The sequence below is a fragment of the Rutilus rutilus genome (genome assembly GCF_951802725.1).
Source record: "Rutilus rutilus genome assembly, chromosome: 20".
In the NCBI taxonomy this organism is placed as follows: domain Eukaryota; kingdom Metazoa; phylum Chordata; class Actinopteri; order Cypriniformes; family Leuciscidae; genus Rutilus; species Rutilus rutilus.
Window position 1 is genome coordinate 31,764,991 of NC_140225.1, and position 27,841 is coordinate 31,792,831.

A 27,841-nucleotide genomic window follows, 5' to 3' on the forward strand; every position below is an offset into this window, starting at 1 on the left:
GAGTGTGGTCATATATTGTAACACTAGACAAAGGATGATGGGAAAAACGGATGCTGCATTAATTGTTAAATATTTTTTAATGCTTTAGACTGATATTTCTAATGCGTTCATTTTGACAGCCCTAGTCAAAATACAGTGCCAAAAGGTTCCAAAACATCATGAAAATTTGACAAATATACAGTTTTCTTGTCTGTTAAAATGTTAATTTTGCACGTTTCAAAATCCAATCAACAACAGAGGCACAGAATCAAGTTTTTTTTTTTTCAGTAATCTGTTTCACACGGATGTGTGTCCCAATACAGAAGATCTGTCACTACTTCTGTTTCATTGTGACTAAATAGTAGAATAGTATGTTTGTGTTGTCAAGCCAACATAATAATAATGTTTAAATGCAGCATCAGTATGTTAGCTTTTCTAAGCCAACATAATGTGTTTAAATACAGCATTAGTATGTTTATTTTTATTTTTATCTCAAGCCAGCTTTGGTTACACAAGCACAATCCAAAATTCACTGCAGTTAGACCTTCAAAGATTAAACTGGTCATGCATCATGCATTTGTTCAGTCAATATAATACATTATATTTAAATGTATTATGTTGGCTTAAGAAAGCTACCATAGCTTTTCTTAAGCCAACTTAATACATTTAAATAAAACGTATTATATTGGCGTGAGAATGGAAACATACTGATGTTGTAAGTTTAAATAGAATATCTGTGTGTTGGCTTTGTCAAGTCAACATGATTATTAATAGTGTTAGTATTCATGTTTTAGTTCTCAGGAGGAGGAGGAGGCCTATGAGGAGAACCATGTGACTCAGGAAATGGTGGAGGAGCAGCTGTTGCGGTTGGTCACGCGAGAGGTCATTGACCTTCTAAGTGAGTTTCCCTTACGCATGTGAAGCCTTTCAAGTTTGCTTCACTTTTTATACAAAATAATAACAAAAACTTTGTAAATGTGTTTTCAGGTGTGACTTGCATTACAAGAAAATGTCCAGAGTTATCTGCAAACAAAGAGGACGCAGATGGTGAGTTAATGATCAATGTGATCATTGATGTTTCCTGTATCTTGTGGTGGAAATTCACCAATTAAATTTAAGTCTGACCACCTAATGGTAAAAATTCAATAAAATGTATTTGTCTGAAATCACGATCCAGGGTAGTCTCTCTTACAACCAAAACACATCTAGGAGAGCTGCAAAATGAGCTCTAAGCAAAACGAAGTAGCCTATTTATTCAGTAATTTGGTAGTATTATGTGCTACAGAGTGAACAACACTGTGCATCACGTTGAAGGTGGCTTCTGCTGCCTTGAGGAGACATCTGATTGTGAGCATTTGATTTTCAACTCGGATTACTGCACACTCACTCACGCTTATATGTGTGTTTTGGAAGTTATAACGTCTGAAACACAAGCGTAGGTTACTTTACTTTCTGAACACGTATGGACCAGAGTGTGAGTTGCTTTCATGTGCATCGTGCCACAGTTCCAATGCAACCGAACTTAGATCGCCTCCTTCGGCTCCCTAGTCCACATGACAGCGGTCACATTACCATTTGTTTTTGTTTTTTCATATGAACCATGCACTGTTTCAGACTTAACTAGTAGTTTAAAAGCCTACTGATTACTCTGATGTGTTGGAAATTCAGATGCGAAGACCAGGAGACTCGGATGCATCTTCAACAGGATTCTTTATTGAGAATGTGCTGTTTTGTTGCTGCAGTCATCAAGGCCAACTAAGCCAGTGATGCATTGTAGTTTATATAGATTTTAGGGGGCAGTGCTTAGAAATGGAGACAAAGTACCTGTGTGACGACCTTAAACAAAACATGCAAATAAAGGATCCAGGTATAGGAACCTGCCCCAGACTCTAGAGTATAACCAGTCCTAATTCAATCAGCATAACTATTCAACGAATTGGACAGGGGCTCCAAGAGCCATTAAAGACAAAAGGTGAGAGTTTCATTAATCTGGCTCAGTTGACTTGCAATAAAGCAAAGAGGAACTGGCAGAAACATCTTGCTAAAATCATTGCTTAACAGAATCATCATCTTCACCTTATATGCTAAATACAATGTACTTCACCTTAGTTTTTCATGTCAAGACATAGGATCAGCGGATCTTAAAAAGACTTTCATCTTCTGTTCAGGAGACGAGGAGATGGTGTCGATGGATTCCTCACAGGGGATTCAAATGAATACACCTACAGATGAGCTCTCAGAATTGGGCAAGTGCCTTCTCCGAAGTGAGGTAACTAAACATTTATTTGTGGGCTCCATCTGTTGGCTTCTGTAGCTGACCTCTGAGATCAGAGTCATTTTTTTTCTCCCCTTCTTTGCAGGATATTTATATGAACCTCCTGACTATATGTTTTAACTCCCTTTCCTGGAAGGACACTGTAAATTGTCAACGGACTGCTGGTTTGCTCTGCTGGACTTTGCTAAAACAGGTGCTGATTTTTCCTGTCTGTCTCTGTAAGGGATAGTTCACCCAAAAGTGAAAATTCTGTCATCATTTACTTACCCTCAAGTTGTTCCAAACCTGTGTACATTTATTTATTTCTTAAGATATTTTGAAGAATATGGGTAACCAAGTTTGGTGACACATATTCTTCAAAATATATGTGTGTTCAGCATTCATACAGTTTTGGAACAAGGGTTGGGTAAACGATGACAGAATTTTCATTTTTGGGTCAACTATCCCTTTAAAAACATTCATAATTCATCACAATATTTCTATCAGTCTGCAAATGAGGTGAATTCTAAAGATGCCAGCTATTTTATATTTGAATCCTTTGCCTTGTGAAAATACTATGTGATTGAATTCTTGTGCAGGTGCTTGGTGGTAACCTGCTACCGGAGGCTGTGACGTGGCTCTACGCCAGTGTACTGAAGGGTCTGCAGATGCATGGGCAACACGAAGGCTGCAACGTTGCACTAACTCAGCTGGCCTTGCTCATCTACGAGGCTCTAGTGCGTCCTTTCAGCTCAGCTATCATAGCTTGCATGTTTCTCAGTATGGGAAGCACATGTGTACATAATATTAATGCAGCACAACAGTAAAAAGTATATACTTTTTGCCAATGTTACCCAAAGCAGCTAACCTGCTGGATATCAGTTGCATTCATCCACTGACTCGTACAGACTTTAAGTTGGTATTTATGAGATTAAAGTTGACTAGTCGCTTTGACAGTGCTGCCCACAAGGCTATTGCTCCTACACAACCGTTTATTTTTATCAGTTATTTTGTCTTTGGGTCGTTATATTTCTCTTAGATTTCTGCTCGTTCTAAATCATATTATAGATAAAGTAGCACAGTAAAGATTACATTTATATGAATGCATTAGTGAGAGAGCATTTGCGTCTGAATTAATTCTAGTCGGCAGCGTCTCTCTAATAGTGAAGCTGTGGGTTTTAGTTACTAAGAAATAATGCTGAACCTTTTCAGTTTCTAAGCTATTTTATTGATAAATCACAGAACAGTGTTGACAATACATTTCTGAACTGCTGAATGTTTCTATGTGCAATGTGTGGGCTACTGTCTGTATGTGTGTGCGTTACAATGCTGCAGCGCATTAGTTTAGAACGGTGATTAACTTGCGTGTACAATAAGCTGTTTAAAATGTGCATTCACCAATTTTGAGCATCCAGATGGTCTAACCAAACATATCTTGTTTAGTAAAAAAAAGTAAACATTACTTGTAATGTAAACAAAAAGATACATTTGTATGATGATGCTGTATGTTATTGAAGCGTCCATTGTAGCGCATCTCAATCTCAATTCCCCATTCAAAAACAATAGTTTTTTTGTGAAGTATCATTCAAGCCTTAATTGTGTACACTCACACCATGTTTATCTCTCCATGTTAAAATGATGCTTCAACTATCAGTGACACTCTCTATAACTATTATCAGTTTAATTCTCATAAAAGTCAGTGACGATCATGCTGATCCACGTAGATGGCAGTGCAGCGTCTAACACCGCTGTATTATTGGTACTTCAAGTACACAAAGAACAGCGATGTTAACACTAGTTAAAGTACTACTGAATGCACCTTTAAATCATACTAGTGACTGAATGCATCGGTGAGAAAATGCAATTCATTTTCTTTCTGATATTTCTCTACAGAGGCCTCGATACGCTGAGCTGCGTCTCATCATGAATCAGATCCCTGATATCCAAGCTGATGCCCTGGAGCAGTTTGATCAGAAGGCCATCCAACCCGCTCTATCAAAGGCAGGAGAGAAGAAAAAGAAGGAGCAGTTTAAACGGCTCATTGCAGGCACTGTTGGGGTATGGATGCTTTTAACATTTTTAAAAAAGACATGCTCAATGTTAGAAAAAAAGTCATGGAATGCACTTGTTTGTTCACAAAGAATTTGATTTCAAGATGAATTCAAGAGATTTATAATCATTATGGCTATTGCAGAAATGCTCAATTAGATTCAAACTTAAATTAAACTAAGCACATAATTAATTACCCGAGATTATCATTGTCATTGGAAATACTGTCTGAATGTTCTTCTTCCCGGCCAAAACATCACAGAAATAGAAGAATTGAATCCCCTGTCATGGGAGTGGACGATCTTCCCAAAATTTCATATCATGATCTTGTAACAGACAATCACTCGATTGATTCTCGATCTTCCCAATTATGAGGTGTACTATGGAGAATATCCAGACTGGAACAAGCGATATCTTAAAGAACAGGGTGGCTGATGGCCGATATAAAAATGAATTAAAAAAGAAATCTTTAAATTAAACACTTACTTTAGATTGACTTCTTGATTCTTGATTCTGGAATCATATTACAGTATTTTTCACAAGTAAAGAAATTGTTTGAAAAATATGAATATAAAGGAAGTAAACACTGTAACCAACAGGGCACTCAGTAATCTAAGTTTGTGTGCACTGGGAATTATATTTTTTCAAATAAAAACACAAATTTTACATACAGCACAGTGAAAATGACAAGAATATGACATAGCGACTAAATATACACTATATTGACAAAGGTTTTGGGACGTCTGCCTTTACATGCACATGAACTTTAATGACATCCCATTCCTGATCCTTAGGATTTAATATAGAGTTGGCCCACCTTTTGCGGCTAGAACAGCTTCAACTCCTCTAGGAAGGCTTTCCACAAGGTTTAGGAGTGTCGCTCGAATGGCGGCAGCCATGTTGCGCCTCCATCTTGAAAATACATTCGCCAAAGAGGGACATACACTCAGTTTTTACACTCAGTGCCACCGTGACGAATGCGAGGGGGAGATTACTCGCGACTGCCGGCAGATTTGAAAGATTGCCAGAGGTGTCAAAAGTATTCACATTCATTACTCCGGTAGAAGTATAGATACTAGGGTTTAAAAAGACTTCTGTAGAAGTTGAAGTATCAACTCAAGCTTTTTACTCAAGTAAAAGTATAAAAGTACTTGTTTCAAAACTACTTAAAGTATAAAAGTAAAAGTAATGTAAGGAAAAAAAAATCTCTCTCTCTCTCTCTCTCTCTCTCTCTCTCTATTTGACGCGATTTGCCCCGATTTCTCCCTCGCTTACCGCATCTAGGTTTCGGAGGAGTTTTGGCGCTTTGCACAACCAAATGTGACTACAGCCTCTCACAAATTAGAAAGACACCACAACGCCAATCAGTTTAGCAATGTGTATCCAGGAGGCGGGACTCAGATCTAGACCGTTTGTGTAATTGGCCAATTATTTATTTATTTTTTTATTTTATTTTTAACAAGCCGAAATTAAATAGGAGTAACGAGGCTATTTTTAAAATGTAAGGAGTAGAAAGTACAGACAATTGCGTGAAAATGTAAGGAGTAAAAAGTCGTCTGAAAAATAATTACTCCAGTAAAGTATAGATACCCCAAATTTCTACTTAAGTAAGGTAACGAAGTATTTGTACTTCGTTACTTGACACCTCTGAAGATTGCTGAAGATGGAGGATCACACCTATTTTCGAGGACATGTAGCAGAGTCGCCAAGAAGCAAAGTTTTATAGTTGCTTGTCGTCTGACCATAGCATGGTTGTGCATAACGCCAGAACGACCTCTAGTATAACTTGCGTTACTTTTCCTCGCGTCAATGGTGAAAAAGTATTGTTTACCTTGTAACATAAATCTGTGCTGCGACGGATCACAGGTGATGAATAGTTTTAAAGGTGCAATTTTTTTAAGCTATATGAAAAAAGGACACTGTAAATTTTTGTTATTTTTAATTGCTTTTACTTTGTACACAATGTAACATAAGCCTAATCTGGTTATGCTTGGAATAATACGGCCACCGTAGGAGTTAAAACGCCCTTGGAATTGAAATGAACAGAAACTAATATTCACTGGGTAGTCATATACAATCTCACCGCTAGATGGGGGAAAATATCACACAGTGTAGCTTTAACAATAACTTATAAAACTTTAAAGACCGATCTGTTGTCAGCTCCAAAGGTTCTTAATCAATGGTTTATGTTTTTTGAATCCATTCAGTTTGCATCATTTCCACTAATAATTGTGTTTTACAGTGGAATTCATTGTGAAAAACTACATTACCCATGATGCTGTACTCAAAATTCCACCAATCAGAGTTGCAGAGAGCAAATCATGCCAAAAGAGCTCTGCGGAAAACGCCCCACTCCCATGAAGCACCACCAATCACATAATGAAATCGATCTCCCTACGCTCTCAAAATACTTCAATATATATTTTTTTAATCCCTATGGGAAAAATGAAAGGATCACCTAATCATCCACTTGAACCCTGATGATATTAACCTGTATCGCTCAGCTCTAATCATTCATACAGGTCAACTCGCTACTAAAATAAATACAAAATATGAACATAGATTTGCATAGAAATGTTCCTGGTCTGCTACAATGATAATAATATCTTAATTTAATCAAATGAAATTGCATATAATAAATTATTGTCAATCAAATGTCAACATTTTAATCAATTGGTCCATTTGTGTGTGTGCTGATAGAAACCCCTAGGACAGCAGTTCAAGAAGGAAGTACACATCCGAAACCTTCCATCTCTGTTTAAGAAGCCAAAGCCTACGAAAGATATGCTGGAGAACACTGATGCTGCAGGTCTGATCGCTCTATTCTCTCCTGACCATGACCATTGCTGAGGGAACCACAGCTTTACAACACCCTCACTTCATTGAGCCTCTTGAGTGTAGTACAGTATCCAGTCTGAAAGGCCTTTTTAAGACAGTGCTGGTTTAATGAAATGAGGAAAGACAACAAGAACATCTGTTTCATTTAATTTGGGTGTACATTGTTTCTTTCGTATGGATCTATGTAATGGATCTGTATAATTTGTTATTTAAAGAAAATTCAAATCTTGCTGTCAAAAAAAAAACTAAAAACTTTTGAGTCTTGTTAATTATACAGTACCATATCTGTTCCGGGGATCTTATGTGCAAAACCAGCATCCAGCACTACATTCCAATAGGAGACAATGAGCTATTTTTAAAATAAATTCCAAAATCAACACTAATTGGCATTTGACATGTCTGTGTACAGATTATGTAAAAAGTGTTGTGATTTATACTCTGCAGTTTTTAATAAATGTATACCTGGACAGTTTTCAGTGATTGTATAGACTCTTTCCTCATTAGTTAAATATTTTATGCAGACTTCACATTTCACAATTGTGACAAGCTTGTTTATGAACATGTCGGTGCATCTGGGCATTTAGTCTGCACTGCGTAATAGATTTTCCTCACATAGAATCCATGTAAAAAGTTAAACAATTGAATTGTTTTCCAAAGGCATTTTAACTTGATAAAGGGCAATTTATTCTAACCTTATTATTTTGTCATATTCTTAAATTAAATTAATAAATGTAGTTTATTGATAATAGACTGCAAGGATGACCATTGGCCCAACGACAGAATCCAATGGCATGGGTGAAGGTGCACTGCGTTTTACTCGCGCTTCTGTTAAGTGCACTTAATCTATTAGTTTAGTTTAAATTTTATTTTGCCTCTGTGCTTAACCCTTATGTGTCCTTAGAGAAATTGAAATTCTATTTTCTATCAGATGGTGCCATTTCTCAGGTTTGGCCTATGGAGAAAAATGATTCTCTTTTTTTCTGCTTTTGCTGCATTAGAGAGCACTGCAGGCTAGCTGAATACATGATACATCTCTAATTGTGTAGGTGTAGGGAGAAATGTAGTTTTGTTTTAAATCTGACACTGCAGAAAAAAATTACAATACATCAAAACTGATATTTTTGTTAGTCATTGACATATCTGATACTGTAAGAATACCCCCCCCCCCCCAATCTGCTTAGTATATGTCAAACTAATTTTCTTTTTTTATTATAAAAAAACAACAGTGGCTATATGGAAACAAAAAAATATTTTTGGTAGTTTTCATCAGGACCGATGTTGCTTAAAAGCAACTTTATTAAATGTGGGAAAAAAATATTATTATAAAATATTTTCATGACAGGTTTTTTTTTGTGCTTTCTTTCCCATTAAACCGAAAGATCTGAAATAGCCCAGTGCAAAAGTTTTAGGGACCTTAGTATTTTCACCAAAAACATAAGGTTTTAAGTTATTTATATCTTTTGCTGTGTGTCAGTGTGTCAGTAGGAAATATCAGTTTACATTTCCAAAGATTCCTTTTGCCATTCATTGTAATACTCCATACAAAAATCTCACTGGATTCTGACAACAGCCGGTATGATCTGATCTCACCATCAAGAAGTCCGTCTGTGATTACATGAAGAAACAGAAAAAACTGAGACAGACTAAATCCAGAAGAACTGTGGCTACATCTCCAAGATGCTTGAAGAAACCTTCCTGCAAAGCTACCTGAAAAACTCTGCACAAGTGTACCGAGTACAAAAGCTGTTTTAAACGCAAAGGGTGGTCACACCAAATATTGATTTGAATTAGTTAATAGAAGTTAATTGATAAATGAAATCTATTTCTGGCCTTATTTTTGAAAGCATCCTCACATGTATTTTTACACAAGTGCCTTAAACTTTTCACTGTACTGTAGCTTTGAAGGCAGGTTTCTTCAGGATTCAGTCTGTTCAATTCAGAAAATTATGAATGGGAATATACTTCAGAGATATTTTACTCATACGAGTTAGGGGTGCCAATATGCATTGGAGAAAACGTTTATTTCACAATGTGAGAACCCTAACATTGCTCTTTGCTTGAATAAGACCTTAATTCTGATTAAAAATAAAGATTAAGAGAGAAATGTTAAAAGAGTTGAATAAGATCAATAGATCAATATTGTTATCCTGATATTTATGAATTTTTTCATTTTGAAATAAATGCTAAAATTGTTAAAATTATAAATAATAGGATAAGGATTATGCACCTGGGGAGCAATCTCTGAGAATTAGGAAATTTTGTGTTGTGGACAAACTTTTATGGGATAGACTTTATGTTATGAGTAATAAGTGCTCTAAAAGTTATGAATAAATAGTAAGATATTAACTGCATGTGTTTAAATATTATACTCTGTATCTGAAGACATCTAGAATTTGTATCCCGTTATCCCTGGGAGACGGTATGAAAAAACTGATCCATTGCAGAGTTTCTGAGATTTTGGCTTATGTTAACCCTCTGGGGTCTGAGGTGTTTTCTGGGCGCTGGAGGTGTTCTGACATTTGTGCTTATTTCTGTTACTTGTAACATCTTCATGGCTGAATACACTGTATTCAGCCCAAACTCTGCTACAATAATATGTGAGCAGCATGTATGTAAAAGTTTGTAGTTTTGAGAAGATGAAATTTATGCGTGGTTTGTGAAAAAAAAACAAAAAAACATTTAGTCTCTGAAATAAGGCCATAAACCCCATATTGATTCTTTGTTCACAAGACTTTTGAAAGTTGTATCATGTAGCCTACAATATTTGCTTCAAAACTATGTGAAAATCCTCCTGCCCACTCATACACATAAAACAATATATTGATTTAAAATTCGTAAGACATGTTTTGTGTAAGAAAGCTGTATGCAAGGAGGGTGTGAATCATCATGAATATTGATGTGTTTCACACCTGGGAAGACAAATATCCTCCCCTAATGGCCCTATCAGGTGGGACTGTGAGGGAACTTGAACAAAGAATATGAGGAGATTAAAATAATGGCTTTTTGATTGTTTGGAATTATTTACAACACAACATAATCCAAAGATACATAACGAAGGACAAAAAGGCACATTTTATTGAGCACACTGATCTAAAGACAGAGACTTGAACAGTCACACACCTTTGTGCCATCCCTGAAACAGTTCCTGATTAACATACCTGTCATTTCCAAGGTGTTTGCTTTTTTATTTCACCATGTTCATGTACAGAGACTTGTGTGATCACAGGAAGACAGTAATAATAATAATAATAATAATAATAATAATAGATTTTATTTGTATTGCACTTTACATTTGGAACAAATCTCAAAGTGCTACAGTTAAGATCATTTAAGGGTGATAAAATACAAATAGATTTAATAGTTAAAAGTCATAGGTTCTCCTAAAAAGAAATGTTTTTAGTTCTTTTTTAAAAGTCTCAATAGTTTGAGGTGCTCTCAGATGGTCTGGGAGGGCATTCCAAATCCGAGGAGCGGCAGAACAGAAAGCCCGATCACCCATAGTGGTGAGCTTAGTCTTGGGGAGAAGGAGGCGGTTTGATTTTGTTGAACGGAGGGATTGAGTTGTAGTTGAAGGTGTGAGAAGTTCTTTCAGATATGGGGGGGCATTTCCATAGATGCACTGGTGGGTTAGAAGGGAGACCTTATATTCAATCCTGGCGGAAACAGGAAGCCAGTGAAGTGAATGGAGAATGGGTGTGATATGCTCGTATTTTCGAACTCTCATCAGGATCCTTGCAGCACTGTTCTGAACATACTGTAGTCTCTGCAAGCTTTTGTTAGGGATCCCGATGAGAAGTGCGTTACAGTAATCCAGTCTGGAGGAGACAAAGGTGTGGACCAGTTTTTCAGCATCTGCTAAGGTGAGTGTGGGACGGAGTTTTGCAATATTTCTGAGATGGTAGAAAGAAGTCTTGCAGAGGTTTTTGATATGGGTTTCGAAGCTGAGTTGTGGATCAAATCTTACACCAAGATTGGTGACAGTTGTGGATAGGGGAATGTCATGACCAGAGATAGTTAATCCAGTTATGGAGGAAGACTGAGTTTGATGTGGTGTGCCAACAAGAATTGCCTCAGTTTTGGAGCTGTTTAACTGGAGGAAGTTGTGTTTCATCCACACCCTTATCTCCTCCAGACAGGCAGTGAGTGTTGAAGACGGAGATGGTGTTGATGAAATTGCAGAGGTGTGTGTTTCCGATTTCATATACAGTTGCGTGTCATCAGCGTAGCAATGAAATGAGACTCCATAGCGGCTAATGACATGGCCGAGGGGGATGATGTAAATGATGAAGAGAATGGGGCCAAGGACTGACCCCTGAGGGACCCCGCAGGTAACTGTGTGTTGCCGGGACCTTGCACTTCCAAGTGAAATGTACTCTGTTCTGTTAGTGAGGTACGATTTAAACCAGTTAAGAGCAGTGTCAGTGAGTCCAGTGGTTTGATGCAGCCGGTTAAGGAGTATGCCATGATCCACTGTATCAAAAGCAGCAGACAGATCGAGGAGTATGAGGAGGGATGGTGAACCTGCATCAGCTGTCATCCGTAGGTCATTTGTGACTCTAACCAGGGCTGTTTCTGTGCTGTGTGCAGAGCGGAAACCAGACTGAAATTTTTCGAAAAGATTGTTGTATTTGAGATGATCCTGGAGGTGGGTGGCGACAACTTTTTCCAGTACTTTAGAGAGGAATGGGAGATTGGAAATGGGCCTGTAATTTGCAAGCACATCTGGGTCAAGGGTGGGTTTTTTGAGAAGTGGTCTGATTATGGCAGTTTTTAGGGCAGATGGAACATTGCCAGACTGGAGGGAATGGTTTATTATAGTGGTAATCAGAGGACTTAGGACAGAGGTGCTTACTTTCACTAGAGCTGTAGGAAAAGGGTCGAGGGCACAGGTGGTGGGTTTCATCCTTTTGATTATCTTTTCAACCTCTTGCAGTGAGATTTCTGGAAAGCGATGTAGGGGGTCAGAAATTTCAGGCTGTGAGTGGATAGTCAGGGTGGATAGGGGTGAGGATCCAGAAAAGTTAGAGTGAATTGAGTCTATTTTTGTTTTGAAAAAGTCCAGAAAAGTATTACAGTGCTCTTCTGTAGTTTCTGTAAGTGAGGGGGTTTGTGGTTTGAGTAGATGATTTATAGTGGAGAACAGCTGTTTGGAGTTTCCGGGACTATTTCTGATGACATTTGAGTAGAAATTTGACCGTGCCTCTGTAAGTGACTTTGAGTAGTCCTTTCGGTGTTCCCGGAAAGCGAGCTTGTGCACAGTGAGACCTGTGGCTTTGAATCTCCTCTCAATGGCACACCCAGCTGCCTTCATTTTTCGTAGTTCACCGGTATACCAGGGGGCTGATCGAGTGAAAGTGACTGTTCTGGTTTTGACCGGGGCATGAAGATCCAGAATGCTTCTGAGGGTGTTATTATAATAGTCCACTGATTCCATGGGTGGTAGACAGTTTACAGAGAGGAGATGCTGGAGATCGGATGTCATAGTCTCTAGGTTGATGTTTTTCAGATTTCTGAAGCAGATTTGGCGTTTGGGCTTGATGAGGCTGGACGGTGAAGACATCTTCATGGAGATGGCCTTATGGTCAGAAACTCCCAGGATCATACACCAGAAGATTGCTGAGATAAACAGAGTTTGTAATGACTAGATCGAGAGTGTGGCCCCTGGTATGAGTTGGGGCATCGACAAGTTGTGTCAGATTAAAACAGTCGAGTAGTTGGAGGAAATCTGCTGCGAAACGGCAGGTTGAAGAGTTTACATGAATATTCATATCTCCAAGTATAATGATGTTAGCAGACATTGTACAGAAAGTTGAAAGAAGATTGGACAACTCTGGGATGAATGATGAGTTTGGTTTGGGTGGCCGGTAAATAAGAAGTATCGTAGTAGAAAGAGGGTGCTTACATTTAAATGCTAGGCATTCAAACGAAGACAGCTCAGGCAGAGTTATAGGGGACAAGATCAGATCACTTCGGTGGATTACGGCCAGACCACCACCACGCCCTGTGCTGCGGGCTTTCTGTAAGTAGCAGTAGCCAGGGGGACAGGTCTCGTTTAAAACAGAATAAACATCTGGTTGATGCCAGGTTTCTGTAAGGCACATCATATCCAAACACTTTTCTAGAATATGATCATGTATGAGGCAAGATTTGTTTGTGATGGATTGTGCATTAAAAAGTTCAATCTTGATATTCGATGCAGCAGTGTGTCTCTGTATTGGCCGAAGTAGACTGAGATCCACTCCATGTTTTCCGCGATTTCCATCCAAGTCAGTGTGTAGCGTTGTCATGGAAACTTCAGCACTACTAGTCCTCGAAGTGGCGGTGCCCTGATGACGTGTCCGAGATGCGACGGTGCGCACGCCAGACCAGATGGATAGGATGTTGTGATCAGACCGGGATAAAACAAACTTTCGACGGCAACTTCTGTGAATGTAACGGGGCCGGCGAAGGAGTCCAAGATGTTTAATGACTGATGTACACGATGGAGTGGTATAGTTGTTGAATTCCTTAAGTTGAATGGCGGAATAGTTCAGCATTATGCCAGTCGTGGAGAGTGGTCTGTTAGTCGTTAGCCATGCCCGTGATGCACAGAGGAAAGCCAACAGACACAGCAAGCAAATAGCTGTGACTATGGGTGGATACCTCGCGATCATCGGCAGTGACTTTGGTGAAAGCCTCACGGTAACAGGCAGTGATGAACAGATACGGGAATCCACATGAAGCGATAGAAAACTGGTAGGTAAACAGCCGCTTGAGTCATCGGAATCCGACAATCCGTACAGAACACATACAAATCCACAATGTTTACTAGTGAGCAGCGACACTAGTATAACTTACTGTATATAATACTGATAAACATTATGCTATAGGTTATACTTCGTAACAACAACTGTTGCACTGAAAAGGGTTTTCAGTTAGAGAAAGGGAGAAGCGGCGAACAAGCCACGCCAGCGTCCTCTCCTTACTGTACCATGATCAGTATCAGTAGAGACTTCCAGGACCTGGTGACCTCCTCATGCACCTCCGGGAAGAATGGTATTGGGCTCGCAGCACCCAAAAACCAATCATCCAGCCGGACAGGGTTGAAGGGTTCCACTTGAGCCCGATCCTCGCGGCTGCCCGGGAGAGCATGGCTGTCAGCTCGGGATCTGACTCGGACAATTCTGGCGCGCCCGAAGGCGGCAGCACAGCCGAGTCTTCATCTCCCGAGGACTCTAGCCCACCCTGTGATGCAGCGATGGACATAGTTTCCTCATCTGGAGCACCGGATGAAATACGGGGGGCGCCCGAAGACGGACCCGTGAGATCAACCAGAACGCTCGCGGGTTGCAACACGCAAGAGAGGGGTGTGGGCCGAGGAGGAATCGTCGGCACTTTGTTCCACACAGTCACCCTCAGGTCTCCCTGTCCACCAGCCAAAGTACCACCTCTTGTAGAGGGGATAGATTGGGGTGTGGATGAGGGGACTCTCGCTCTAGTGAGGTCATTGAGTCTCGACCGCAGTGTCGTGATGGTCATGTTCCCGCAATGAGAACATGATTCATCCACAAAATCTAAGCCCAAACACACAAGGTAGCGATTGTGCCCATCAAACTCAGAAACAGTCCGACCGCAACCAGATGTGCACGGGCGAGACATCTTTAAAAAGACGTGCCACGCGCAAGCTCTTTTGTGAGAGGGAAAACTCTGCAGAGTGCTGAAGCGCCCAGGTAGAAACACACGACTGGTAGATCACTGCACAGATCAGCAGGCAATGTGAACTCGCTGGAATTCGCCGTCACAACAACACCTGGAGAGTAGCTCGTATAGAAGAGTGAAGAGAGAAGATCTCAGAATGGCTTGGGGAGTGAAGATTACTCTTGGCTCCGAAGCGAAAACAAAATGCGAGATTGCTACCGCTCCTCCTTTTATACCCACGTGGTGGGGTGGAGTTGTGGCATGCAAATTCCACAGACCCAAGGCATTTTCCATACCATTGGCTTGTTTTCTAAAACTCGAAGGTGATAGGCTTCTAAGCGAAACCCCCATTTCGTCATTCACAGACGTAACTCGTAGTGACTGAACAAAAGGGAACTATGGTCATTGAAGTCAATAATTTAAGGGACCATTTCTCAGTTAAAGCCTTACTTTTCCAATTAGACTAAAGTGTTCTCTCCTTGAGAAAAAGAACGTATTATATTGATGTTTTGAGAATACTCTCCTGTCTATAGTTAGAGCCTGGCCAAATCCAGCCTTGAACAGGCAGTGTGTGTTAGTCTTTTTGGTTTTAGGAGATGGACTGACTTGTTGTTCGGGACTTGCTGGCGCCCAGTAACCCAATTGTCTCAAAATGTATTGTGCCCCTCTCTGATAATTGTAAATAATAATTATAATTTTTATAAATATTATAATAGATAACACTACACTTCTACACTATTGCCACTAACAATAATAATAAAAAAAAATATTATATAAATTTTTTTGGCGGAAGCATTTGACGGAGGTGAAGTGGTAGGCAGAGTTTCCTTTGCAGCGCTATGTACTCAGCAGCAGTTTGCCACGAGTCTTCACTAACATGAACTAACCATGAGCAACACATTTTTTACTGTATTTGTTAATAATACACCTGTTAATTGTTTGTTTGTTATGTCAGTCAGTGCATTAACTGTTAACAAATAGAACTTTTGATTTTAATAGTTTTAGTAAATGCTGAAATTAAGATTAACTAAGATTAATAAATGCTCTAGAAGTGCAGTTCATTATTAGTTCATGGTAACAAATTTAACTAATGAAACCTTATTGCAAAGTGTTACTGATTTCATGATACTGTAGCTGTAATGACTGAGACAATCAGACACATAACTATTTGTTACATTTAACAAATAAGCTTCAAACCCACTCTTAGGAATGAAACATCCCCCCCAAAAGAGACAAGAGAGCAGGAAAGGTTTCAGTTGACGATCAGATAAGATGTTTTTATTACACCTACAGACATTAAAACAGACTTTCCTGCATTGATTTATTGACGAACTGATCTATAAATGAGCATGCATCCCAGAAATGTTTTTGAATGATTTACTGTCTTGTGTAATGTCTTTTAATACTATTATTTTGTTGATGCTGTGTATTTTACAATAGAATCAACGGCCACCTATACCATGTTTGGTCTCTATAAATTGGTACTTTGAAGATCGAAATTATCGTGTATATGATATGTTGATAGCTTCGCAACATATTAGTATTACAAGAATCTTTCATAGTTTCTTCATCAGCAACCAATCCAGCTGCAAATGCAAAGGAGCACGCTTAAAACAAAGAGTCATAAATCCTACCAACAGAGGAATCTCCCGCTTGGAAATTCCCCCTTTCTTATTGGTTGAGCCAACCCTGAAAGGTGGGACCTTTCTCAGGCTTTAAACGGTCGCTACACAAGCTCTTCCTTCTTTCTCCTCTTCTGGCCTCTACTGCTGCTACTTCGGGTTGATGTGGTGATCTTTCCCATAGTTCCATTTCTTGCTTCCGGTTCCATTCTGTGACTCACCATTTTACCTATGCATGTATGTATGTGTTTAGTTTAGTTATGTTTGTGATTTAGTTAATAAAACTTGTGCACAATATGTATTTGGTTCTGATTCTCTGCTTGCAACAAAGTTTATTTTATGATATTGATCTTGCTACATGCTCTAAGCGCTGTACATGTTAGGAAATAATCCAGGTACTCCCCCAACCCACGCATAAAATGCCCGTGTTCCCTGCAAAGAGGGTCCAAAGGGACCCTTGTGGATTTCTATTTTCAAATGGGTTACAGTGGTCCACTAAAGGCCTCATTATACTTCTGCGTCGGACCTACGCCGGAGCCTATACGCCGTAGGCAACGTGTTGGTTTTAATTTATACTTCTGTGTCGTTGTCCGCGTTGACGCGTACCTAGGGAGCGTGTGAAACCCCGAGGGAGGGGTTCTGGAAGACCAATCACAGCGCTTGTGTCCGCGTAGAATTGACGCGTTGTTACATTTTTGGAGAGGTGCACGTCAGGGTACGCCGTAGGGTACGCGCGCTACACACAGCCTACGACGTAGCTACGGCGGCAGTTCGACGCAGAAGCATAAAACAGGCTTAAGAGCCTATGTGTCACCTTCCAGCCAATCTCATGGGTACACCACCCCTGAACCCAGCTTCTATTGTCTGATTCCCTGGAAGCGTCTGGGACCATCCACAAAGCTACAATACATGTCTGATGCTCTGTTGGTGAAGTCCTGGCTGTAACTTATTTGACAGGGCCCCTGTAGGCTGTCTGTGGACAATCAATTTATGGGTTATATTTCATAACTACAGTGGTTTTGTTAGGTAAAACCTACAGTACATCTCGCAGGAGACACAATTTAACCCATTGAAGGACTTCTCACCACCCGGAGGGCCGAGCCACTGTGACGAGATATAGCCTGTTTCCACCCGGAGGGCCGAGCCACTGTGATTCCCTTCTCGAGATATAGCCTGTTTTCTCCAAAAGTATCTTGGAGTGTAGATCAAGAAGGAAGCCACCTTGGGGCTTGAGACTCTAGCCATGGAGAGGTCCCAGAGGGACTCTACTTACCCGAGAGTCTTGAGCCCCGGAAACCTTCTGGTCCCGAGATACCGCCACTTCCTGTCCAGGTTTCATCGGGATTAACTCGGAGAGGAAACCGTGTTGGGGCTCCATACTCTGGCCGTGGGGGGAGGGGGGTCTGGAGCCCCAACTCCTGTGGATGTTTGACAGGGCGTAACTCGGGAACCAAGCCAACTTAAAGGGGTGGTATAATGCCCCTTTTCACAAGATGTAAAATAAGTCTCTGATGTCCCCAGAGTGTGTATTTGAAGTTTTAGTTTAAAATACCCAACTGATTATTTTTTACAGCATGTTAAAATTGTCTCTTTTTGAGGGTAAGCAAAAACCTGTCGTTTTGTATGTGTCCCTTTAAATGCAAATGCACTGCTGCTCCTGGCACAGAGGGCAGAGGTTCAAGAGCTTGTGTGTGTTAGCATCTCTGATTACCTCACGCAGACAAGCACTAAAAAAAGAGTTGGACAATGATGGAGAGACTCAAGAAGTGACTACATGTAGAATGCAACAGGACGTTTCTGAATGGTTAGTTGTTTAATTTACGTTGCTGATGTGGAGTTAATATCTTCAAGTCTTTGATTAGCATATTCTGTCATGATAATCTATAAAATCGCTTGTGTGGGAACCGTGTAAGATGCCTAAAGAGTGACATGCTATTGCATTTGTGTTACGTACTGTATTGCATGTGAAAAGACGGATGCGACAGCTTGAGCAGACTCACAAATGTGCTGTATTACAACAACTCTTCCTCTTCTCAACATGGACTGCGTGTTCCCGGGGGCAGGATTTATGTAAATTTTAGGGTTTGTGATGTCACTAACCCAGGAGGAATCTTGTGGAGTCCCTATCAGCTGTTTGTTGTGGTCCTTAAAAAACGGTTTCTTTAAAACTTTGAGCGTTGTAACTTTGCAGATGTTGTTTATGCTCAAACAGCAATATTACACACTAACTAAAGTTAGAAAAGTGAAATCATTATCAATCACCCCTTTAAGGCTCCAGACTCCCTGCTTTAAAATTAATTGTGCCTATCATCCACAAGGTGGAAAAATAAATAGTGAGTATGCAAATCAGATGATAAAACCCAAAATTGTGCCTGGCAGAAAATAGGAATGACATGGGTTCAAGCCCTACTCATTGTATTGATGGCAATGGAAGCATGAGAGCCCAAAAAGAGCCAGGACAGCCCTCAGCCCACATGCAATTTCCAGAAGGTCACACCAAAAAGGACAACCAGGTAAGCACATGAGTTAATACATGTTGTCACTAACAAAAGTACTTAATCACAGGTGATAGCAGCCAGGAAATGGACCAGTGGACCAGGACCTTATCCACCATAAGGACCAGTGGGTGCGGTTTGTGATCTTAGGAAATAATAATAATAATAAATTTATTTTATAATGCGCCTTTCTCAAACTCAAAGCGCTACAGGATACAAAGCAAAATAATCAAACAATCAACATTGCATCAGAACAAGTGTATATAAAAAAAAAAAAAAATAAATAAATAAATAAAAATAATAATAATAATAATAATAAAAAAAATAATAATAATTTATAAATTAAAAGCAGTAGTAAAAAGATGAGTCTTAAGAAATTTCTTAAAACAATCCACAGAAGGAGCATTTCTGATGGGTGCAGGTAAAGTATTCCATAACTTTGGCGCAATACAGGAAAAGGCTCTTCCCCCCATAGTTTTTAATTTAAAACGAGGCTGAAACAGACAGAGAGAGACAGCAGAGCGGAGAGAACGAGCAGGAATGGATGGTGTAACCAAATCACAGATGTAATCCGGAGCCAACCCATGTACAGCTTTATAAGTTAAAATCAGAATTTTAAAATCAATACGTGACTGAACTGGAAGCCAATGTAATTGCTGGAGCACTGGTGTAATGTGATGGCGTGAGGATGTGTGAGTCAAGACGCGTGCGGCTGAGTTTTGGATATATTGCAACCTCTTAATAGAGTTTGCTGGTAGACCCACAAAAAGAGAATTACAATAATCAAGTCTCGATGTGATAAAGGCATGGATAAGCCTCTCTGCATCAGGCCTAGAGAGAAACGGTCTAATACGTGCAATGTTCCTCAGGTGAAAAAAAGCCACCTTCGTTATATTTTTAAAATGTGAATTGAAAGTAAGCTGGGCATCAAAGATCACACCCAGATTACGAACCTGGTCAGAAGGGGACAGCTGGATATTGTCAACTGAGATTCTAAAATCCTTACATTTACCAACATTCACTGAAGTTCCAATTAATAAGACTTCCGTTTTGGAGCAGTTTAGTTTTAAAAAATTGAGTTTCATCCACCCTTTGATTTCCAGCAAACAATCAGACAGTTTCGAAGAGGAAGAATTAAAATCAGGTTGAGAGCTGATATAAATCTGGGTGTCGTCTGCGTAACAATGATAGCTTAGGCCATACTTCTGAATGATCTGCCCGAGAGGCAGCATATAGATACTGAATAAAACAGGACCCAAAACTGACCCCTGAGGGACACCCTGACACAAAGGAATAGTTTGAGACCTGTTAGAACCCAGGTAGACAAATTGGGAGCGATCTGAGAGGTAAGATCTGAACCAGTTCAAAACAGTTCCAGACAGACCAGTCCACTTTTGCAGTCTGTCCAATAATATACCGTGACATATGGTATCGAATGCAGCAGTAAGGTCTAGCATGACCAAAATGCCACAAGCCCCAGAGTCAGCTATAACGAGGAGATCATTCAGAACCCTGACAAGACCAGTCTCTGTACTGTGTCCAGATCTAAACCCGGATTGAAATCTTTCTAAAAGACTATTTGTACGGAGATGAATATGGAGTTGGCCAGCAACCACACGCTCGAGCACTTTTGCCAGAAAAGGTAAATTAGAGATCGGTCGATAATTTGACATATCGGTGATGTCACTCCCAGCTTTTTTAAGAACAGGTGTAATCGCAGCCATTTTTAAAGCAGAAGAGACAATCCCTGTATTGAGCGAAGCATTAACAATAACAGTGATGTGTGGTAAAATGACAGGAAGACAATGTTTTAAAACAGTTGTAGGTAGTGGATCAAGTATGCAAGTAGTAGAGTTCATTGACAAGACAAGTTTAGAGATTGAATCAAAGTCAACAGCATTAAAACTTGAAAAAGCTGGACTAGAGAGATTAGGAGGATGCACCTCAGCAAGCTCAGGAGCATCCTCACAGGAAATAACATTATGAATATTCTCAATTTTAGTTGAAAAAAAATTGAGTAATTCATTACACTGCTCAATGGTGGAACAGTTAAAGTCACTGGGTGGTTTAGTTAGATTATTGACTGTTCTAAACAGAACACGGGGATTTGAAATGTTGCTACTAATAATAGTAGAATAATATGCACCTTTTGCAGCTTTGAGAGCATTGTAATACTCAATCTGATGTTGATCAAACATCAATCTATGAACTGTCAGACCCGATTTTTTATATTTCCGCTCCAGTTGCCTGCCTAACGCCTTCAATTTGCGCAACTCAGATGTGTACCAAGGAGATGATCTTTTAAAAGACACAGCACGTTTTTTTAAAGGAGCAAACTCATCCAGAATAGATGTAAAAGCAGCATTATACTGGTCGGTAGAGGCCGCAACTGGTAAGTCAGCCACAGTATGACTAAGAAGATCAAGATCAATATCACGGATTTTCCTGAAGCAGATAACACGATCTTTCACAGTCTGCAAAGAAGGAGGAGTCAAATTGAACGTGAGGAGCTTGTGATCACTTATACATACATCAGTACACTCAAGTTGATCAATGGATACTCCTGAAGTGCAGACCAAATCTAATATATGACCGTGTTTATGTGTCGGGAAGTTAACATGCTGAGTGAAGTTAAAGCATTCTAGTGCATCCATGAGGCACACAGCATTATTGCAAGCCAGATTGTCAACATGAACATTTAGATCACCAGTTAAAAGAATTGCCGGACAGAGTGCACTGGCAAGTGTCAAACACTCAGTGAATTCAGAGAAAAATTCAGAGTTAAGTTTGGGAGGACGATAGATAATCAACACAAGAACTGATGAAAGACCAGTCAGCTTGAAAGCCAAGCATTCAAATGATGAAAAGCAAGGCAGTGAAATCTCAGTTACTGTGACATCAGACCTATAAATGACCGCAAGACCGCCACCGCGGCCAGTGAAGCGCGGCCGGTCAAGAAAAGTGTAGCCAGGCAGAGCACACATATTTAGATTGAGATAGTCATTAGGCTGATGCCAAGTTTCACAAAGGCAGAAAAAGTCAAGTTTTTTGTCCAACACAATGTCACAAAGTGAAGCCGCTTTGTTGTTTATGGAGCGAGTGTTCAGATGAGCAAACCTGATTGTCTCAAGGCGGACATCACAACTGGGTGAAGTCGTCTTGTGAAGGTAGGAGAAGTTAGCAGAGCAGGCATGACGCGCAGATAAATGGCGACGATCCAAACGCCTCTGAGACCAAACTGTATTTATATCTGCTCCGCTTGAATTCAGATTTCGGCGGGAGCCACGATGAATGTACTTAGGTCGCCGGAGAAGTTGTAGCGATCGCAAATGTACTTGCGAAACACCAGTGACCGGAGTCACAGAGTGACGGAGTTGTAAAAGTTCAGTGGCAGAGTATTTGAGCATGCTGCTCTCCGGAAGGTTGAAGTGAATAGTGCTGTAGACTCCAAGTAATGCCAGTAAAAAAATAAATAAAATACTGCAAGGCATAATAGCAGATATCAGCCGATTTAACATCAGCCAACAACAAACACTTTCACGCGCTGAAGGAGAAGCGGCAGCCACAGTGCGCCAGCGTCCTCTCCCGAATCGTGATCGACTAAAATGCTAGAAGACTAGGAAAGTCTTGAAATGATCAGCAAAATGGTTGGAGAGTGTGACATCTGGGTTCAAGCCTCTCACCTTAAACTACACCAACCAGCCTCAGCAACCCCACACAACATCAAGTGAGGGATCACGTGCACGTGCTAGTAACGGCCCTCCCTTGCCAACAAGGGAAAGTCCATTGCAACGTCTTGTAATAAAGCACCCGGAAAAAGATGTGGACTTAAGGTTTGAGCTTAACAGAAGAATCTATGTGTGATGTTTTTGTTTTTTATTCAAGGTCAATCAAACTATAGGGCTGAGTATTGATATTGATATCATGATTTGATTAGTTACTGATTCATTTGAAAACATTTCAAGTATGTAAACTGAAAAGAGGATAATCTCTTAATGCTGTAACCCAGGGGTCGGCAACAGGCGGCCCCGCCAGCAATAATATCTGGCCTGCGCCCGCAGCCAGATTATTTTGATCGCGGCTGGTTCTGAAATAGATCTGTCATGACAGCAACAGTTACTCACAATCACTTTAATGATTTTGCCTTCAAAATAAAAGTACGAGAATGTTTTTGCAGGAATGTTTTATTTTTAAATGAATTGTGAGCTTTTAATTTTGTTTAAAGTTCTGAAAGACATTAGGTCTGTGGATCGCTTCGTTGCAGATAAGATCGACACACCGGCGTTGCATTCACAAAACTACTGTAAAACCCGGCAGTAGGATTCATTGTGCAACAGAGCCTAAGTGTCTGATAAATGTATCTTGTAGAATGCACGCTCAGCACCGCGGCTCCCTATACACGGAGTACGTGCGATTGCGAATCCGAAAGTGAAAGTAAAACGAGAGCTCCCTGATTTAGATTTTTATGTTCAATTTGTGGAAGAGTTCAATTAGGTCGTCACACACAGCCTCAATCAGAAGTTCTGGAAGTTCATAATTCATATACAATAAGGTCTGAAGAGACTCATGTGAAATTATACAGGAGAGAAGCAAGTCAGTTGAGTTTGTGGCAAAACCTTTTACAATGCTTGTATATTGTTGTCTTTCAATGCTTTGATAGTTCATACTCAAAGTAGAACTGAAATGACACTTTACACAAGATTATTAGTTGAAACATTTCAAAATGCACCTGTAGACTATTTTTACAGGTCATGAATTTTGTCAGAGTATTTCTATAAAATATTGTGTAAAAATCTGTCTCGTCTCATTCTCGTGAACAAAATCTTGTGTCTTGTCTCGTGAGATAAGGGTCTAGTCACACCCCTAGTAAAGAGCATGTAAAACATGCAAGCATGTACAATTAATTTGAAGAATTAAGGATGATGATCATGTGAGAGAAACGATCAGAGGGGGGGATTAACCTTTTTCTTGCAGGATTAACATTTATATGCTATTGAAAATTTCCCCAACACTTGGGCCAAAGTGTGTCGGAATCATGACCACATATCAAAAGGGAAAATAAAACTAGACAGTTGTCTAAGTATATAAACTCAGGACTTTGAATAACAAGATGAAGTAATCAAGAAATCTAGATTTGCTTTTATCTAGTAAAGGGTTTGCTGAATTATACATATAAAGAACCAATCAGAAAAATCATGTAATGAATCATGTCACCTTTGTCATGCTCCTATTCTATAAAAACTGTTGTATTCTTTTTGCTGGTGGGATTCTCTCTGAAATTGGTCTGAGATCCTCCGGACGTGATTAAAGCATATTCGAAGGTATTGTCTGGAGTCTGTCTGGTTACTAGAGGTGTAACAATACACGTATTCTTATTGAACCGTTCGGTACGAGGCTTTCGGTTCGGTTTTCGGTACGCATTTTCAAACCGAACGGTTTGTTGGACCATTTTTCCTGCTGACCAAAATTTCATTATTTCAAATGTAGGCGGGTCGCGCGTGGCAAGCGCATTCATAATGTAAGAGACGCCGGCGCGACCACAACATTGCCCAACATCAAATGGCAAACGTAATGCAAACGGAACGAAACTGCTCGTTATTGTGTGGTTGAAGGACCGTTGATCAGTTTGGACCAGTGCAGCGCGAGCCGATCGTGATCATGCGACACTGTTACTACACAGCGCTAATAAGAGATCCAGTTAAGAAATCATTTGAATTCGCCACATAAGTAATAACATCGCTGCGCGATCTAGTGAGAAACATTCACATTTACACAATTAGCGCTGACGTAAAAACCAGGAAGAAACATTGTGCCATGAATGAACTATCCAGTGTCCACAGATCTGCAACATTCACCATGGATTTACTGTAGTAACACTAACTGCAACCGTTTGGCAGGAATAGTAGGCTATAATGCCTTCAAGTAACATTACGCCGGTTTTATTTTGACATTATGAATACAATTGCTGCCCTCAAATGTTAATCTGAACTAAAATAAACCTTTGTTTATAACTACTACCATCATAAAGTATGTTTTTTTTTTTTTACTTTGAGCAATTCTGGAGCTATAATTGACTCTTCTTAGGAGCATATACAACAAAACAGCTCCTTGGAAAAAATGAAATGTAATATTGTAGTTTTAATAAAAAAAATAAAATCAAGGAAATTTCTCTGGCATTTCTTTCTTTTTGCTGTATCGAAAACGTACCGAACCGTGACACAAGTGTATCGTATCGAACCGAACCGTGAATTTTGTGAACCGTTACACCCCTACTGGTTACTGCAGGTTAGTGAAACACAAGAGACCTTATTCCCAACAGTGATAGTGTTTATAGGAGGCGAGATGTCATCCGACTCAACGTGAGGCTCTTAGGCATCTGGGGTTACTGATGTGGTCAGATAGCTATAATTCTTAGGCATCTTATGCGATCAGAATACTAGTATTTCTAGTCTTAGGCATTTGGTTTTCCAATGCGGTCGGATTAGCTATTCTTAGGCGTCAGGGGTTACCAACACGGTCAGAGAGGGAGTCACCTGAGGATAATATTGCAGGTGTTGGGGACACCCGGTTTAAGAATTTCTAACACAATATATAGGCTTGTCACTGTAATAAAATATTTTACTACAGTATTTATAATATTTTATAAATGTAAAGACTTTACATTTCACAACTGAGGAAAGATTTAATTAAATCACTGAAAACTGTCCAGGTATACATTTATTAAAAACTGAAGAGTATAAATGAACACTTTTTACATAGTCTGGTATGGTACTGTATAATTAACAAAACTTCTTAATCTTTTTCAAAAAATGTTTTTTAATAAGGAACTCTGACAGAAAGATTTTAATATTCTTTAAACAATTATACAGATCCAGTACATAAATCCATACAAAAAAAAAAAAAAGATAAACAATGAACACCCAAATTACATTCTTGTTGTCTTTCCCTAATTTGAATAAACCAGCATTGCCAAAGGCCTTTCAGACTGGATACTGTACTACACTCAAGAGGCTCAATGAAGTGAGGGTGTTGTAAAGCTGTGGTTCCCTCAGCAATGGTCATGGTCAGGAGAGAATAGAGCGATCAGACCTGCAGAATCAGTGTTCTCCAGCATATCTTTCGTAGGCTTTGGCTTCTTAAACAGAGATGGAAAGTTTCGGATGTGTACTTCCTTCTTGAACTGCTGTCCTAGGGGTTTCTATCAGCACACACACAAATGGACCAATTGATTAAAGGTTTTCAATCAAATGTCAACATTTTAATAAAATGAAAATGCATATAATAAATCAAAAATATTACATCGTTTTAGCAGACCAGGACATTTTTAATGCGAATTTAAGACCAATTTTGTATTAAAAAAAATAAAGCTTTCATATTTTGTTTTCATGTTTTCATATTTCTAAGTTCAACTGTGTGAATGATTAGGGCTGAGCGATACAGGTTAACATCATCAGGGTCCAAGCACCAATGGTCCATGTGGATGATTAGGTTCTATGATTATGTGGATGATTAGGTTAGATTAGATTTTTTTTAACATCTAACATCGCCCTCTTAGACACCATGTCATCAGGGAACCTATAACCAAGATGTTCCCTGTTCACTAAACGCTGCATCAGGAGTCACACATCCAAATTATAAAACCTGATAGAAGTGTTAGAATTTTCAGTACAGCATCATGGGTAATGTAGTTTTTTCTGAATAAATTCCACTGTAAAACATGATTATTAGAGGGAATAATGTAAACTGAATGGATTCAAAAAGCATAAACCATTGATTAAGAACCTTTGGATCCAAGAACCAACAGATCTGTCTTTAAAGTTTTGTAAGTTATTGTTAACAACCAATTTCCCTATGGAGCAACCTGAATGTTGCACTCTGGGTTTTCAGCTTATTGCTGTATTGTTGCTAGGATGTTTTGGGTGATTTCTAGGACGCTGCTCTACAATTCAAGAGTGTTCTTAATTATTTTTAACAAATTGCTAAGCAGTACTGCCACTGTAGGGTGTTCCGGGAGGTTGCATAAAGGCCCAAGTAAAAACAGCCCACTCCAACTTTCATGTTGTTTTGGATCACATTGGCCCTGCTTACACTTGGTATTTAGATGCGTTTGATCGGACGGATCACAAGTGGTTGACACAATTTTTTATCTTGTGTCTCTCCCTAAGGAGCCTCCTTGGGAGATTCCTATTAAAACCAATTTACTGTCTTAGGGGATGTTTACCGGATTCAATTTTCAACTAAAATCGGAAAACCTTTTATGCGATTTGACCTTTAATTTACATGACAGCGTTTTGGGGGCCTCAAAAGGGGAGTTTTTAAAGACAGGTTTCAAAGTGCTAAGGCTTTTGAAAACGATACCTTTACCGTCTCCATGTAAACAACAAAAACTTGATTTTGTTAAAACGTTGACGTCATGCTCATGCGTCTTCAGTCTATAGGCAGCATGGGTGTGCTTCTTTACAAAGTGACATCGCCAACTACTGGCCTGGCAGCATAAATCATGTTTTTAGTAGTCTTTGCATATCCGTGTGACCGATGATCGCTTTGAAAACGTTGTCATCTGTTTTTAGTATATTGTTGTGTAAACATACTCTTAGGCCCGGGGCAGTGTGTGGCATCCCCAGCCTAGGATGTGGAAATGTTTTGGATTGCCTTAAGAGTGGGGCTCTCCGATAGATTCTGAGGTTATAGACAGAATTCTGTATGCCAGAGTTCCCTCTAAAAAGAGGCTGTATGAGTTTAAGTGTTGACACGCAACCCTGATCCAACTGAATCCCTGGTGACATTCTTTCAGGAGCGATTTTCTGTGGCCTCTTAAGGTGTAAGTAGCGGCAATTGCTGCTGGGCGTGTACCAATCGATAGCATTTGCTTTTCTCCCATCTCATGTGGGACGAGACATGTAAGACCTTTTCGTTCGGCTTTTGTT

The 27,841-nt window shown here is 39.7% G+C and overlaps 2 protein-coding genes across 2 annotated transcripts in view; one reads left to right on the top strand and one right to left on the bottom strand.

Moving 5' to 3' along the window:
- xpo5 (exportin 5) overlaps positions 1–7,592 on the top strand; it is a 44,044-nt gene extending 36,452 nt beyond the window's left edge. Inside the window, exons 27-33 of the mRNA XM_084390759.1 lie at positions 774–877; positions 967–1,026; positions 2,148–2,248; positions 2,340–2,447; positions 2,833–2,970; positions 4,127–4,291; positions 6,983–7,592. Of these exons, the coding sequence (XP_084246885.1) occupies positions 774–877; positions 967–1,026; positions 2,148–2,248; positions 2,340–2,447; positions 2,833–2,970; positions 4,127–4,291; positions 6,983–7,132 (826 nt within the window). The 3' untranslated portion in view covers positions 7,133–7,592. The remainder of the gene's footprint in view (positions 1–773; positions 878–966; positions 1,027–2,147; positions 2,249–2,339; positions 2,448–2,832; positions 2,971–4,126; positions 4,292–6,982) is intronic.
- Positions 7,593–25,616: 18,024 nt separating this feature from the next.
- The window catches only part of LOC311279340 (exportin-5-like), a 50,318-nt gene continuing 48,093 nt past the window's right edge, over positions 25,617–27,841 (bottom strand). Inside the window, exon 33 of the mRNA XM_084390760.1 lies at positions 25,617–26,112. Within this exon, the coding sequence (XP_084246886.1) occupies positions 25,963–26,112 (150 nt within the window). The 3' untranslated portion in view covers positions 25,617–25,962. The remainder of the gene's footprint in view (positions 26,113–27,841) is intronic.